The 16209-nt window shown below is 39.7% G+C and overlaps 1 protein-coding gene across 1 annotated transcript in view; it reads left to right on the top strand.

Moving 5' to 3' along the window:
• GRIN2B (glutamate ionotropic receptor NMDA type subunit 2B) overlaps positions 1-16209 on the top strand; it is a 502950-nt gene that overhangs the window by 407978 nt on the left and 78763 nt on the right. Inside the window, exons 5-6 of the mRNA XM_060245306.1 lie at positions 13291-13499; positions 14363-14534. Of these exons, the coding sequence (XP_060101289.1) occupies positions 13291-13499; positions 14363-14534 (381 nt within the window). The remainder of the gene's footprint in view (positions 1-13290; positions 13500-14362; positions 14535-16209) is intronic.

Below are 16209 nucleotides of genomic sequence, written 5' to 3'. Positions count from 1 at the left end.
CATTTGGCTGGTGAAACAATTCCTTCATCTTCCTGAACCTTTTGGTGTCTGCAGAATTCTGGCACAAGTAAAAATATTTAAACAATATCTTAAAGCTTTCAAAATCATGCACCTGGCTTAGAGAATTTGAAATCAAAATATACATTAAATGCCTATGTGTTTTTGAGTCTTAATTAAGGCATAATAGATTGCTGTTTTCAAGATTTTTTCCTGCAAAAAAGCAGAAAACAAAAGCTAGAAATATTTTCAAAATGAATTCTGAAAATATCTAGCTTCTAAAAAGAAATTGAAGGCTGATAACAGATGAGCATTTTGGGGCTGTTGGGAGGTATCCCAAATTGGGACAGTTCAAAAAAAGCCATCCTGAAGCCTCCACACTCTCCCCAGCAAGCTGTCCCATCCTGTCCATGGAGCGACATGGGCATGTTCAGATGGCCATTGTGCACCATTCCTGTCCCCATACATTTTCAGTAGTCATGTGCATGTGTACACGTAAGAGCTCATGCACACATAAGAGCACATGCATGCACATATGTGTGCTCATGCACACTGAACATATTTAATTTTTTAAAATTGGATGCGACTTGGGGAGGCTTGGTGGTTTCACACTGCCAAGGTGCCTTGCTTGCACCCTTCCACTTCCAGACGCCAAGGAGGTGACTGGCATGAGGCTCAAAAATTTGTTACCACTTTAGAAGTGGTAGCTTTTTCAGTTGCACTGTGGAGGCTGGAGGACGGGGTGAGTACAGGACAAGGATGAATGGCAGATGTTTGCATGTGGAGGGATTCTTTGGGTCGATTTCAGAGGCGTCTCTGAGTCTGCCCAAAGTGCTGGTCTGTTAGCAGCCACAGAATTACATGAAGTTACTTATATGTATACACACAAACTTATTGTTAATCTGCATTAAATGCACAGCATTACTCTTCTGAAAAATCGGGAAGTGGTTAACTAGGTTATTGTCATTCAAGACACCTATTTTGATGCATTAACCATGACCAGAGTAGCCTTGATGCGCTGGGAATCACTGTTCTCAATTTAAGATGAAGAAATGAGTGACAGACAGGTTAAGTGGCTTCTTCAAGGTGACATAAATAATGAGTGGAATCCATGTGGATGCATGCTTATCTAATTGAAATCAGCAACTTTAAAAGTGCTTAACTTTAGCTGTGGCATAACCAGCCTCTCCACTTGGTGTTTATGGGACAGAACTGCACTTTCTTCTGAAAGATATTTAGTGCTGACCATAAAATGTAAGCATCTTCTACACTTTTTCCATAAGTACAAGTTCATCCCATCCCATTCTTTCATTAACAAAGAACTACCTGTTGCTTTGAAGAGCCCCGTGGCACAGAGTGGTAAAGCTGCAGTACTGCAGTCCTTAGCTCGATCCCAGCGGAAGCTTGGGTTCAGGTAGCCAGCTCGAGGTTGACTCAGCCTTCCATCCTTCAGAGGTCGGTAAAATGAGTACCCAGCTTGCTGGGGGGGGGGAGTGTAGATGACTGGGGAAGGCAATGGCAAACCACCCCATAAAAAAGTCTGCTGTGAAAACGCCGTGATGCAACGTCACCCCAGAGTTGAAAACGACTGGTGCTTGCACAAGGGACTACCTTTACCTGTTGTTGTAGAACAAAGTAGGAGTCAAGTGGCACCTTTAAGACCAACAAAGTTTTATTCAGAATGTAAGCTTTTGTTTGCATGCATACTTCCCCTCATCTGAAGAAGTATGCATGCATACAAAAGCTTACATTCTGAATAAAACTTCATTGGTCTTAAAGGTGCACTTGACTCCTACTTTTTTCTACTGCTTCAGACCAACACGGCTGCCCACTTGGATCTATCTACCTGTTGCTGCTTCCTCCATATTCCACTTGCTGCCACTTTTGTTTGGGGTTTCTCTAATTTGGTTTCATTTCCTCTCTCTTATTTACTGCCCTTCCCTGCCAACACTTCCCTGTCTTTATATATTTAATTTTGTTTTTTGAAATTTTTATTATGCGCTCCCTGCAAATGGGCCCACTGGTAGCCTTTTAGTTACTCTTTCTCTTCCCCAGGCTGTAGGTTTTTCACCTTCTCCTTCTACCAGGTGTAGATACATCTTTTTAATATTTCTTTGAGATGTTAACATTTGTATATATTTAACCCAGTTAATTAAATTGCACTATTATATTTGCAGGCTTTTATTCATAAAGAGATATTTGTGAATTTCCACAAAAAAAGATTGCAGGTGTAACTGCCCATGCATGGCATCACAATATAATTCTTCCGACCTGCCATGACAGGATTTAAACATTGCACTGGCATTGACATTAATCATGATCAGGTCTTACCTTGTTACTCCTAGATGTGCTAGCTAGCTTCAAACCATGGTTAAGATTCCTTTGGTAACCTATCAGAACAAGAAAAACCTGTTACAAGGTTTTCCTATGGAATAAAGTTTCTACATAGGGAATAGAAATTATTTCTTGAAACTGAATTTCCCCCTCATTCAAAAACCAGTGTTCAAGTACTGTGAAGACATACTTTCCTTTGCAAGTTTGTTGTTTTTATGAATGCGTAGGGGTTTGTGATTACAACAGTATTACAGAAACCTATTGGTGGCAGTGGAGGAAGAGGATACAGTGCCTACATTCCTTTATTATATGGTGTGGAGGGCACTGACATTAAATTGGGGCTGGCACTACTTCAGAATTTACAATAATAAGACCTTGAACATCATCTGAAAAGGCCTTTAAAGGCCATAGTCTATTTGCAGCCAGTGTTCAATTTGTAAAATGAGAGGCATCAGAACACTAGCTTACTTGGAGGCTTGGCCATCAGATCCAAAAGCCCAATATTTCAAGATGAGTGGCTGCCCTCAGTTCCTCATTGACAAGAGGAAGGTGCCAGAATCACTTTCTTGTCAAGGCAGTCCACCTACTGCTGAAGACGCATTTCCAGCTCTTGCATAATGTGGGAGAAAGAGGTAGAAAGCAGGGCTTGAACCAAGTTTTTTTTTTTTTTTAAACAAACGCTCAAAAGTAGATAATTGCTCTAGCCGCAAAATTCACAACCACAGAAACCCAGCTGTAGGCCAATGTTCTGCTCCCCTAGGTTATAACCAAGCTCTTGCATTGGGACAGTACCTCTAGTGTTATTGGATTCCAGCTATAAACTTAATACTTTGATGAGCTGAGGTGAAGGTTTTTGGAGAAGATTCTAGCTCTTTCCCCCTTTTGTCTCCTTCTTCCATATTCCTTCTTCCACATTCCATCTTCCCATTTGGTTCCATGCATTAAGTGAGGTAAGCATATGTGAAAGGATCTCCCTCTAACTAGGCTGATGTTGAGAGGGATGCTCTGCTCAATACATTCATTGGGACAAATCATTCTTCTCTGAAGCACACTAGGCTGTGCATTCTGCTATTTGAACTGTGTTTATAGGAAAGCCAGTTTGGTGTAGTGGTTAAGTGCACAGTTACTAACCTGGGGAACTGGATTTGATTATCCATTCCTTCACATGCACTTGCTGTGTGACCTTGGGTCAGTCACAGTTTTCTCAGAGCTGTTCTGCTCAAGAGCAGTTCTTGGAGAGCTTTCTCAGCCTCACCTACCTCACAGGGTATCTTTTGTGGGGAGGGGAAGGCAAAGGAGTTTGTAAGCTACTCTGAGATGCCAAGTGAAGGCTGGGATATAAATCCAGTCTCTGCTTCCTCCTCTTCCTTCATTTACACAGCAGCTACTGCAGTGGGCACTCTAGGCAATATGAGACTTATAGGCAGGGGTCGCTTTGTAGAAAAATAGGTGGTGGAGCTCATCCAGGAATTGTTATGCAGCTGCATCTACTATTCGATGGGCAAGATGGGGAGGAGGAGTGGAAACCCACAGAAAGATTTAGGAGCTGTGCTCCTATGAGCTCCTGCTGAATCCGAGGCCTGCTTATAGGGTAGGGAGAGAATTAAATGGAATTCCAGCAACCCTTTGAAAACTAACAAAATTTGTTCTGGTATAGACTTTCGTGAGTCAGAGCTCACTTTGTCAGATGCATGTAATGGTATAAATGGAATAAATTTCAGTTAGTTTTAACGATGCTGCTGGACTTCTGCTTAAGGTTGTATAGAGTTTATGTTCCATTGGTGCCACTGCTATGGCCACTGCAGAAGGTAAGCTGTATCTTCCATTTCTTGGTCATGGCTAGAGTGTCCCACAAAGGGGCTTCTAGACCAAGACCAAGACAAAGAAACCTCTGACAGTCTGTGTTTGTTTTTGTACATGCAGAAGCTGATGTTGTACATGCAAAGGGCATCCACTGTATGTGAGAGGTAGAAACATGTAGTAGATGTGACCATAAAATGCTGAAAAGTGTGTCTGTAAACATTTGTACACTAAAGGGATTCTAGCGCAGGCATAACTTTATTTCTATCATATTTACTGATAATCATCGCACATAGGACTTCTCTGTTCAGAAGAGATTATTATCCTATTTATTTAAATATTTATACCCTGTCTTTCCTTTTGATTTAAGGCGACTTAAAACTTGGGGCCAATTTATTCCATTTATTTTTGTTTGTTTTTAATCTGTATGACATTTGTCAGAAAGACTGAAAATTACCCCAAAATCAGTCTCATGAGTGGGGAAATGTCTAATCCCTACTTTCAGACTTATTCTCATGGCTGAACAGCCTAACCTTCCATTTTTATAGTAGTGTGTGTTTATTCATGTTCCTGTATGTGTCTGTATCTAATAATGTGTGTTAGGCAGTTCAGTTTCAAAGATTATTGCTTGGAGGCCAGGGTTTTCATTTGTAGAATTTTTTTTCACAACAGAGGAGGTGTAAATATGCTGATTAACATACTTACAGGAATAAAAATAACACTTTCTACTGGTAGAACTGGTACAAGTAATAGAAAGGCAGAGTTTTCTGGCTGCCCCCCCCCCCCCGCCCTGGTTTTCTCATTCCCTTCAATTGGTTTGGATTACTTGAAACAATAAAAATTGCCGTCTCTTTTTATGCATAACCTCCCCTCCTAATCCTGATGCATTCACAACCAGTATAACAGGTCCATTTTCAGCATCTACAATTCCAGTCTTCTGCTAGTTTACAGTTTTAAGCCCCCTATCAGTATCCAATCCCAAAAGAGCCCAGAACAAAAAATTTGTTCCTTTGCCTTAGTGAGTGTTTAGTGAGTTTTAGATACCTCTCTTGTATAGCAACCTAATTCATTACTCTTCTAGTCAGTAATAGCATTAAGCTGTCTTTCAGGCCATGATGCAGACTGGCAAGATCCTCTCCTCCTAAAAACATGTTTTTTTAAAAAACTGAGTGAGGGAAAAGAAAGCTCAGCAAAAAAAAAAAAAAAATCATTCAAGAAGAAAGCCAAGGAGAAGAAATCATTAGGCATGGAATTACATGCCTGGACACGTACTGTATGCACAGACAACCCTGTACAATGCAGATTCTTTGAGCTATGAGTGAAGACTGGATTTTTTATAAGGCAGTAGAAACAAATTCTGTCTCTGCTGCTGCTACCACCTGTTGATTATGAAACACAGACTTACTTGGTCAGTAGATGTTTAAGCCAAGGCTAGATATAGTATATATTCAGTGTGTTTCTGTGTGTTTGTGTGATAACTGAAATAAACACTATCCAGGAACCACATTAAGGAGTAATAAATGCCTCCCACCTAATCCTATCAGGGCGTTTTTTTGAACAGGAATGCAGTTCCATCTGGCTTGGCTTCAGGGGGTGTGGCCTAATATGCTAATGAGTTCCTGCTGGGTTTTTCCTACAAAAAGCACTGTGTGAAACAATGGTGATGTCAAGGAGTGTGGCCTAATATGCTAATGAGTTCCTGCTGAACCTTTTCTACAAAAAAGCCCTGAATCCTATGATACATCAAGTTCACACTCTCCTTTAAACTACAATCGAACATTCACCCAAATTTGAAACTGCTTCTGTATTTAATGCAGGCATGGACAAATTTAAACATTAAGAGTAAGAGAAAATGGTGGGGAGAACTGCTGGCTTCCATCCTGTTATTAAATCATTACATGAATTAATTATGGGTACAGCTTTATAATTAATTGAGATACTAGTGCAAATCAACTCTGATGTGTGCCAAATATGTCATTTGTACCGTAGAGCCTACAGGCAAGTAGTAAACTACCTTGCCCATTTTTATCTAACACTAACTGATCCATGATCATAACTGAGGACAGACTCAAGCCTCTTTACCCAGTCTTCATTTGACATTTGGTCAATTACACAGGCTGTGAGTTTCCACATGCCCCTTCTAGCTTCTACATCATACTCTACTCACCATCTCTTAGCATTTTTTAATCTCTTTACCATAGTAAATCTTTTGCTCCTCAGTTACTTTTTAGCCCCACCAGCTACTTCCTGTGCGTTTTACCTGAACATTTCCACTCTACAATAGCCTCAAAAGTTTTCAGAGGCACAGCAAGGGTCCTCAGGTAGGGTTGCCAACCTTCAGGTGGTGGTTGGAGATCTCCTGGAATTACAATGGATCTTCAGGCAACAGAGATCAGTTCACCTGGAGAAATTGGCCACTTTGGAAGGCTCTATGGCATGATACTCAGTTGAAGTCCTTGCCCTCCCCAAACCTCACCCTCTTCTGACTCCACCCCCAAAATCTCCAGAGCTGGCAACCCTAAGTGCTGAGGTTTACCCAACAAGACAATTGCATTTGACTGATATAGGACATTGAATTTGGCAGTTGTTGAGAAATAGGCCTTGCCAGGGCTTTTTTTCTGGAAAAAAGTGGTGCTAGAACTCTCAAGAAGGAAATGAAGGAGAAACACAGGTGCCCCTCATGAAGTTGTAAACTTTTTTTGAGAATTTTTTGTCCACAAAGAGGTCCTGGAACTTCGTTTCACCACATTACCCGAGAAAAAAAAGCTCTGGTCTTTGCTAACAAATTACATTTCTGAAGAAGCATGGACTGTCTGTTTCATTCCCTGGCAAACACAGGTAGAAAAAGCATTTTAAATGCAATAAAAAAGTAGTGACCCCTTCCCCCAGACACAGAGGAAGAAGCTCTGAGGAAAATTGCTTTATCACAATTCATGGCACTCTATCAATGAGATGTAGAGGATCAAATAACATTGGCAGTATTAATTTACACCTGTGCTCTTTGATCATGTGTGTGAAGTTGAACCACACAATATATCATAGGAAAATATCCAACACATCCTCTGATATAAATTAAATCCTCATGTTTGCCCCCACTTAGAAGAGCTGCTTTTCCCTGCACAGGAAAACACGTGGCTTGTCTTCAGGAATAACTGTGAGCTTGCTTGCCAAAAAGCACCATACGACATCAAGAATAATTTAAGAGCCCATCATTTATGAACTCACATAGCCCTTATTGCTTCTGTGCCATCAAGCTCTGACCTCTTGTGCTAAACATAGAAGCTTTTAACATTTACCTTGTTAACCTCTTCAGGATAATTAGGTCAGAGAGCAAGGTTTTAGTAGCTGCAGAAAGCATGCAAATGTAGCAGTAAAGAAACCTATAATTAATGACATTTTAACAAAATGGCAGGAGATGCATAAACGCCCAGTCTGGGGGTGATTTAGGGAATTCAGTTTGGGGAATTGGTTGTTTTATTTAAGGAAGTGAGGCATGATAAGTAAATAATGACACTATTCTTGAAGACATTTTTTAAAAAAATCATTATTTTACACTATGTGGCTATGAAAGAAACAGTAATATCTTCAGTTCTGTAGCTCTCATGTTTGTGCCAAATTTAAAGCCCATTAATAACCATCACCTGTTCAGCAGGTGTAGTGAAAAAGAGACACTTTGCCAGGTGCTGTTGAAAGGTGAACTTGAAGCTTGTGAAGGAATGCTTTTCTTGTTAATTAATTCTGCAGGTGAAGCATCCACCAATATTAATCGCCTTTGACCAACATGGTTAATTAATTACCATAAGTGTTTGTAAACAGATTTTCTACATACTCCTTCTCCACCTGCTCTTTCAGTTGTCTGCTGACCTCCTTGATAATGTGCTCCTTTGATAGCAGAGATTGAAGCATGAAAAAATAGCAGACATGCTGCCAGCAGGGGCTTCTGCTTGGCTGAAAACTGTCTCCACTGGGAACTGTGAAGTACAGCTTGAGTCACACAGAACAGGGTGTTGGGTCTGAGTCAGGTATCGAGTCATGTAGGGTACATTCTCATGATTATTTTTTAATTTGCTGAGATAAGCATAAACTGGTCTTCAGGATTTGTACAAGCTAAAATAGTCTTGTGAATGATTCAAGATGTGAACACATGTGAAGCTGCCTTATACTGAATCAGACCATTGTGCTATCAAAGTCAGTATTCTCTCTTCTCAGGTTGAGGTCTTTCACATCACTTACTACCTGATCCTTTTAACTGGAGATGCTGGAGATTGAAATGGGAACTTTCTGCATGCCAAGCAGTTATTCTGTCACTGAACCACAGCACCTCCCTTTCACTTGGCTTGATTTAGTATATTTTTAAGAATTTTTTCAGGAGAGATTTAAGATTAAACATTTAGCTCAATTGAGAAATGAAAATATTCAAACCAACTTGAATGATTTGAAAACTGATTCAGGGCGCATAGCAAATAAATATGAGAATACTATGCTGCCTTAAACCAGGAGTCCAGTGGCACTTTAAAGACTAAGAACATTTATTCCAACATAAGCTTTAATGAGCCAAAGATCACTTAATCAAATACAGGACAGGACACTTGGGTCTTAAAAGAAGCTTCTGAGTAGTTAAGGCTGCTCAAGGGGAACTTTAACTTATGTGGCAATAAGTCGCACGAATATCACCTCTAGTCTTCTTTTAAAAGCAACTAGCTTGCGAACCTGTCACTTCACTGTACTTATTCTAGTTCTTGGTCCTGGCATGGAAAGAAGGATTCCTATCTGTCATAACAAAGCCAAGAGACCAGTCAGCACAAAAATACTCCAGACACAGGAATCCCCAAGTCTTAATAGAGATATTAGTGGACATAATAACTTGCCCAGCTCTTATTTTCCCCCTGAATTCAGCAGTAGTTTCCCGTTCCAGTTGGTTTCTGAAATGATGCTGCAGTAAAACAGGCTGCTCAGCTTTGTGAATCTTTTGATTTCAGATTTGTGTCCATTCATCTTCTGGTATACTCAGGCCACAAGGGTATACACACAACTATTAATAACATATCTGAGACCAGTGGTAATTTTAAAACCAACAGAGTCTGGAGTCTGGGAAAAGTTAAGAGCTGAGCAAGTTACTATATCCCCTGAAAGGTGAAACAGCCACTCAGCTGTGTCATCCCTGAGCCTAAGAGAGTGCTCCTCCAGAATCTGGTCACCTTTCAGATGAATGGAATGTTAGAGGGAAGCACAGCAGCAGTCAGTTCAGATCTCCCTCAGGGAGAGTGCAGTGATAGTTCTGGGTCTGCTTCAGCAAAAGAGTAGACAGTTTGAAGGGTAACTCTACTTGGTAGCATGGCAGACAGGTTTCATTCTACCTCTGGAAGAAGATAGAGTATCCAGTTGTGAAACCTGTCTCTGGTGATGAACAGATCTCATTCCCTTAAGTTTGACTCTTGGGAAAGGGCACACTTTTGTGGGTGGAATCCTGGGTGTGTGAAAGGACCCCAACTAGTGGCTAGTCAGTAAAAGTCTATTTCTACCTGAATATATTAAAGAGAATTCAGGCCACACTCAGAAGTCATAACTAGCTGAAATTGATGTGCCTTAGCTAGGCTTTTCCTTTGACTATCTAGAGACCAATGTTGCTGATCTGTTCTCTAAAACCAACCTGTAAATAAATAAATTTTCTTTGTTATTTACATAAACTTTTGCCTTAGTGATATCTATGTCCTTTTTGGTCATCACAAAACTTAGCTCATGGGAGCAAACCCGAAACCTTTATACTTGCTACCCTAATTGCATCTTGTAACTACAGTTCAAAACAAACACAGTTCCCCCAAATCATAAGAAGCTGTGTGGTAGAGGCTCGGTTGGTAGAAAGGGCTTGTCACAAGGGGGCACTGATGTGATTCTCTCAGAATTCATGATGTTAAATCTACGCAGTCATTAATCACTGAGCCTGTAACTGTGCTTGACTATTTTGTGCCAATCAATTGTTTCAGATCTTATACTTTTGGTGAAAGAGTAGTGAAAATAGCCTATGCAAGTAAGTTGGGAAGAAAAGCAGGAAAAGTGGCACACTCTTACACACATTCTCACATATTCTATGAAAGAGCATTTGGTTAATACTTTATTAAACAGGACATTGCTGGATTTTCAATAGTGATTTCTTAGAAATGCACAGGGATTTACCAGTGGTAAAGTGCAGCATGAGACCCATGTCAGTAGTAATTTACTCAAAATCTGTAAATCAAAATCTGTAGAGAATTCTAGAAATCTTATTTTATATAGCCTTACCTGAAATCTGAAATCTTACATTTTGCCAGAACAAACATGTGCCTTTTAAATTCTGTTGAGAATAGCCCCATCTTTAGATTTTCCCCTTTCCCATTTCCTCGGAAATCTGTCCTCAGAGATCTGTCCTCAGAAATCTGTCCTCAGAGAGCTGCCCTTCAAAAACACGTTTAGAAAAGGTTCAAGTTCAGTAGCACCTAAGAGACCAACAAGATTTTCAGGGTATAAGCTTTCAAGAGTTCCATTTGTCAGATGTCATGTCTGATGAAGGAAGTTTTGAAAATCTTGCTAGTTTCTATCGTGCTACTGGACTTGAATCTAGCTGTTCTACAGATCAATATGGCTGCCCTCTGCAACTTTGTTTTGAAATGAGCAAGAGATGCATGTTTACGTTCATTGCCATGCAAATGCATTATCGCTTGCAAAATACAGGAAAGGTTTCTTCCCACCCAGTCATCCAAGGCAAATGTTGTGATGAATATCTGCACTACAGTATACATTTTATAGACTCAGATATGCACTTAGCCTCTGCCTGTTCGAAATGCTAATGCATTCCTTTACCAACACACAAGATCTGAACATGCTTCTGCAACATTTGTACCATATTCTTAGATACATCTGCCCTCTCTTTCTTTGGGCATTCTTGTGGAGAAGGAAGCACTTCTGAATTCAGTGACTCTCACATTCTCTGCACAATGCATAATTTTTATAAATCTCTATCATGCCTTTTTAGATGATTCTGCCCCTATCCCAACTAAACCAAGAGCATAAATATCCTAAGGCCTGAGGACAGAACAGTATGTTTGTTTGATCATATTTGAAGAGGTGCAAGGAACAAATAAATAAGGGAATTTTTACTAATGTTGTGTGCGCATGCGCACATGTGTGTATTAAGCACCGTTAAGTCACTTCTGATCTCTGGCAATCCTATGAATTAATGGCCTCCAAAACATCCTATCATTAACAGCCTTGCTTGGGTGTTGCAAAGGAAGGCCTGTGGCTTCCTTTAAAACTGACCTTTAAAAATACAATATTTAGGAAAAGGCAGCATTACATTTCTTGTAATTGTTATGGGGTTGACATAACTCTGCTGAGGGCAGAAAATCACATACCCTTTTGACTGCGTAAGAAGATTATTGTGCTCTCTGAGTTAATTTTTTGTTTCTCAAAATAATTTATTCACTAAGTTCAACTAGAAACGTATGTTTTATTTGTCTCTTTAAAAAACAACCAAATCAGATCAAGTTTTTAACAGAAGCAATACTACTTAATGATGGCCCTAGATGTTGTCAGATTCAGAATACCATAAATTTCTTGAATGTTCTAAATTTTCCTCTACTAATAACTATTATTAATAGTAATGTTATAAAGCAAAAGATTATTATAAAGCATACGATTAGCAAAGATAGAGACCTTGACAGCATAAAGGAACTGAAGCCCACAGGAGATGGGTACAGTGTGAGCAACCAAAGTTTCCCCAGTCCACTGCCTCTTCTGTCAGTTTGCTTTGACTGAAGGCCATAATGTGGGGAGGGGAGAGGGGCTTTTGATTACATTCACAGAAAAAAGAGAAGTTTATTTTCTAGATCCCTTCAGATAAATATTTGGAACTCATGTGTCAGCCAAGTTGACAATTGTTGACGACCCATATTTACTCAGAACAGATGCACACCATTGCACAAAATGAAAATTTTACTCCCTGTTAAAAGACTGTTGTTTGTAACAGCAGACTTGATACTTAAAATATTTGATGACAGTTCTACAGCAATCTTCGTAAATTAGTAGATATTAAAGATATATAACTATTATGTTAGAAATATATTTTGATTGGAAATTTTATATTTGATTTTTTTTTGTTTTAGTTGTTTTATTAACAGCAATATTATACAGATCAGTTTTAAAATTATTCTGATTTTTTTAAAAAAAAACTACAATATCATCTATGCTATTACAAAAAGATAGTTCTGTCTGTTTCAATAAAGTTTTTTTTAAGAAATTAAGTCAATTTTGTGAGCAAACATAACTGGATTTTCTTCCAAATTTTCTACGAACCTTATCTGTAAGTTTGTTCATTTTTTGCAATGCCCACTGCTTTAACAAAGACATTCTTGGATTGTTGGGACTGATTAATTCTTCCAATATTTGTCCCTCACAATTCTAGCTGCCACTGAAAGACTTATTATCAACAATTTGTAGTAGATTGATAATCAATATGAAATAATTCAGTAGAATCAGTAGTGCTTCATTTGGTAACTTAAAACCAGTGATAGCTTCAATTACAGGCACAACTTATAGCCAGTAATGGTGCACAAATAAGCACATCCACCAAAGATGGAGGAAACTGACATAAAAGTAGAACTTTTCCAATGTTTAAATGTATTTATTTTTAAAATTCCATTAAGCCTTTCTACAGCACCCAAGACAGCAGTTCCTCTATATACCCACAAATACTAGTCTAATTTACAGTTTCAGTTGAAATAGCACACACACACACTGGTTTCTTTTTCAGAAAGAGTGGAATAAAATTGGCCACAACTTTATTCGTTACAGCTGTGGTAAGTCAAGGCACAGCATGGGGTAAGGATCCAGCTCATCGACTGATCTGCCTGCCAGTCGATGATCTGCTGGTCATCAAAAAAAGAATATTTTTATACTATTGCCAATATTTTCCTAAACCCTGTTGGATATTGTTTTTACAGTGCCTGTTAATGAAATATCCTCTTTTTACAGTGGATTAGTATCTCTGTAACATCACTGTCTCCTAGACATTCTGGTTTTATCATTGTTTTTCCTGCATCTCTGCTAAAGTGATCTTGGTGGATTGTAATTTAGGAGGAATATTTTAGCTGTGATCTCTCTGTGTGTTTTTCTTATTCTCTTCAGGTGGGATGGTGGAAGGACAAGCGGCTCAAGATGAAGTATTATGTGTGGCCTCGTTCTGAGCTCTACCCTGACCGCGAGGAACGGAAGGATGATCACCTTAGCATAGTGACCCTAGAGGAAGCACCATTTGTTATTGTGGAAAATGTGGACCCATTAAGTGGTACCTGTATGAGAAACACTGTCCCATGCCAAAAAAGAATTGTGACCGAGTAGGTGTCAACAGGACCTTTCTCTAGCTGATTTCTCTTAGCATGCTTTCCCCTGATGCTGAACAGCAAAGCCCACTGGACTATCTCAGGCTAGCCACATTACTGCTCATCGCTAGCACAATGTCCAGACTAGTTTGGCTCAAGAAACTACTTACCATCAGTTGCTTCAGGTTTTTTGTTTAATTGATGGATGTATAAGAAAGGAAATAAGGACAGCTATGGGGGAAAAGCTGGGAATAACAAGGAAGGCTTTCTACAATTCTGAATTCTACTATTGTTAAATACTGGGTTCAACATGTAGGAGTTCAACCAGGAACATGCTTTATTGGCAACTACACACTAAGACAACATAGCAGGGCCAAGACCCCGTTTATATTCATGTCATAAAAACACACACACACCCGATTCCCATACCAAATAACAGCAGTCAAGTTTTGCGCCAAGGCCACTCATTGGTTGCTGTTCTGAGTTCAAATCTATCAGGGTCTATAGCTTTTCCCGCGGTTGCTTGGATGCCCGCGAAAGCTACTGTGAAGCAGTAAATTCAGCACATAACAACTATGGATCAACATTTTCTCAAGCAAATTTTTGTTGTAAGTTAGCATTTCATTTACAAACACCACAAAACACCAGAGGAATTTTAAAAATTGTTTGTAATGCTCAATTTCTTCTAGGATAGAAAGGTTAAACAAAGTAGGAATTGAGGGAGGGAAAGGGATTTTGGCTTGAAGATTTGTATGGAATTTCTCAGTAAAAATACAAATATTTGCATAAAGCACCAAGGAAAATGGAATCATATATTTAATTCAAATGTTAAATATTTTACTAGTTTGGCGTAATCCTCTGTTGTTGTGATTGGTTAGGAACAAGACAGATGAGGAAACTGCCTACATCAAGAAATGCTGCAAAGGTTTTTGTATTGATATTCTCAAGAAAATCTCCAAGTTTGTCAAGTTCACCTATGACCTTTATTTGGTAACCAATGGCAAACATGGGAAGAAGGTTAATGGAACATGGAATGGAATGATAGGCGAGGTAAGACATGAAAGGTGTCTGCTTTTACCTCATGCTTACTTCTAGAATAAGAAGGTTCCCCCCCCCCCTACATCTGGTTGATTTCTTGTCCCTGAAAGTAGAAATGAACCGGATATTACTTTGCGAATTTGCTTATCAGTATTTGTGGCTTAAAAATACTCTTATTTGAATTAACATGAAGCAAATCTCTCATCACTTACATTCATTTTATATAATTATTTTTAAAACTTCTGTTATGCCTCGTGTTTCAATGTCATCCAGTGTATAAAATAAAACAATTATATAATTATAAAGTAATGACAAAATCCATACCGGGGTGGCCAAACTGTGACTCGGGAGCCACGTGCGGCTATTTCACGCATATTGTGCAGATCCTGGAGGTCAAGGAGGAATTTAATGCAGGCTTACTCGCAAATAAGTGTGCTTAGCACTGGGACATCAGTCAGCTTGAGTGCTGACCCATAGGTAGCTGACTGTTTCTGCCCTGTGTGAAGTGAGGAAGGAGGGAGAGAAAGGCAGGCTTGCAAGCTCTTCACCTTCACCACAGAGGTTGCCCAGAGACCTGGAGGGGGGAGGGGGGAAGAGAGCACAAGATATGAGAGAGCCACTGGAAGGAGGGGTGGAATTAAAGGGCGGTGCAGGGTTCCTCCTTATTTTCATAGCTCTTGTAGGAGCTGTATTTATTAACCTTGGTGTCAAGGCAAAGAGAGATGCATAATGATGCAAATGGTGGTCAGTGATTTATATAGTACATGTGTGTTTCCTTCTCCCAGGGGTGCCAAAAAACAATTCCCTAACCTTCCCCTTTGCTGGTTTTATGGGGACTGTTATTCCCAACTTTTGTTTTTTAAAAAGTCTCCTTCTAGCATGGTTGTGTTGTAAAGTAGATACATATGTGTTTTATCTTTCTATGCAAAAGAAGTATTCAGAGGCCTGAACGGGAGCTGTCTCCACTCCCTCCTTTTTACTGAGAGAAACCAAGCCTGGAATGCTGACCATACTGTTGTGGTTACTTAGCAACAGCCACTGAGGGCATCAAATCCTTAAAGCTTCATGCATTCCTTTTTACCATTTGTTTTTTTTGTTTAACTCTCCATGCATTTATTTTTAGATTTTTCTGCAAACCTGAGGCATTTTTCAGATTTGTTGAAAGATCCACTTTGTCTGTTCACAGCTACAGTCTCCTGATATAACTATCCTTAGATTTGGCCAGGTTGGCTCTTAGAATATACAAGCGGGAACCTGCAAGGATGTTCCTGGGATACATCTCATTTTCCTCTTCCTTCTCTCTCCCCGTTTCCCCTTTTCATTCTTGAAAGCTCCAGGAGCCTCTTCCCCTTTCCTGCTTCCTTCTTTCTTTTCCATCCATTTACCAACCTGCCTCTTTCTCCTCCCCATTTTCAGTTTTTCACACTCTCCCTGGCATCCTCTACTCAGAAAACTATAGCCCACTTGCGGAGTGCCAGTTGCCAAAGCCAGTACAGTTGCACACTGGGGAACCTGCAAAGAGTTGTCAGGAGGACTCAGTTTTCCCATCTTATCTTCCCACACTATTTCCTCGCTCCCTCCACATGGAAACCCTTATTCTACATCCTTCCCTTCTTTGTTCTCGCCTTACCAGTCCCACCCACCCACCGATCTGACTTTTACCTGATCCTCCATCTTCAGCTGCATT

This window comes from Heteronotia binoei, chromosome 8 (assembly GCF_032191835.1).
Source record: "Heteronotia binoei isolate CCM8104 ecotype False Entrance Well chromosome 8, APGP_CSIRO_Hbin_v1, whole genome shotgun sequence".
Taxonomy (NCBI): domain Eukaryota; kingdom Metazoa; phylum Chordata; class Lepidosauria; order Squamata; family Gekkonidae; genus Heteronotia; species Heteronotia binoei.
This window is presented reverse-complemented; position numbering and strand designations above follow the sequence as displayed.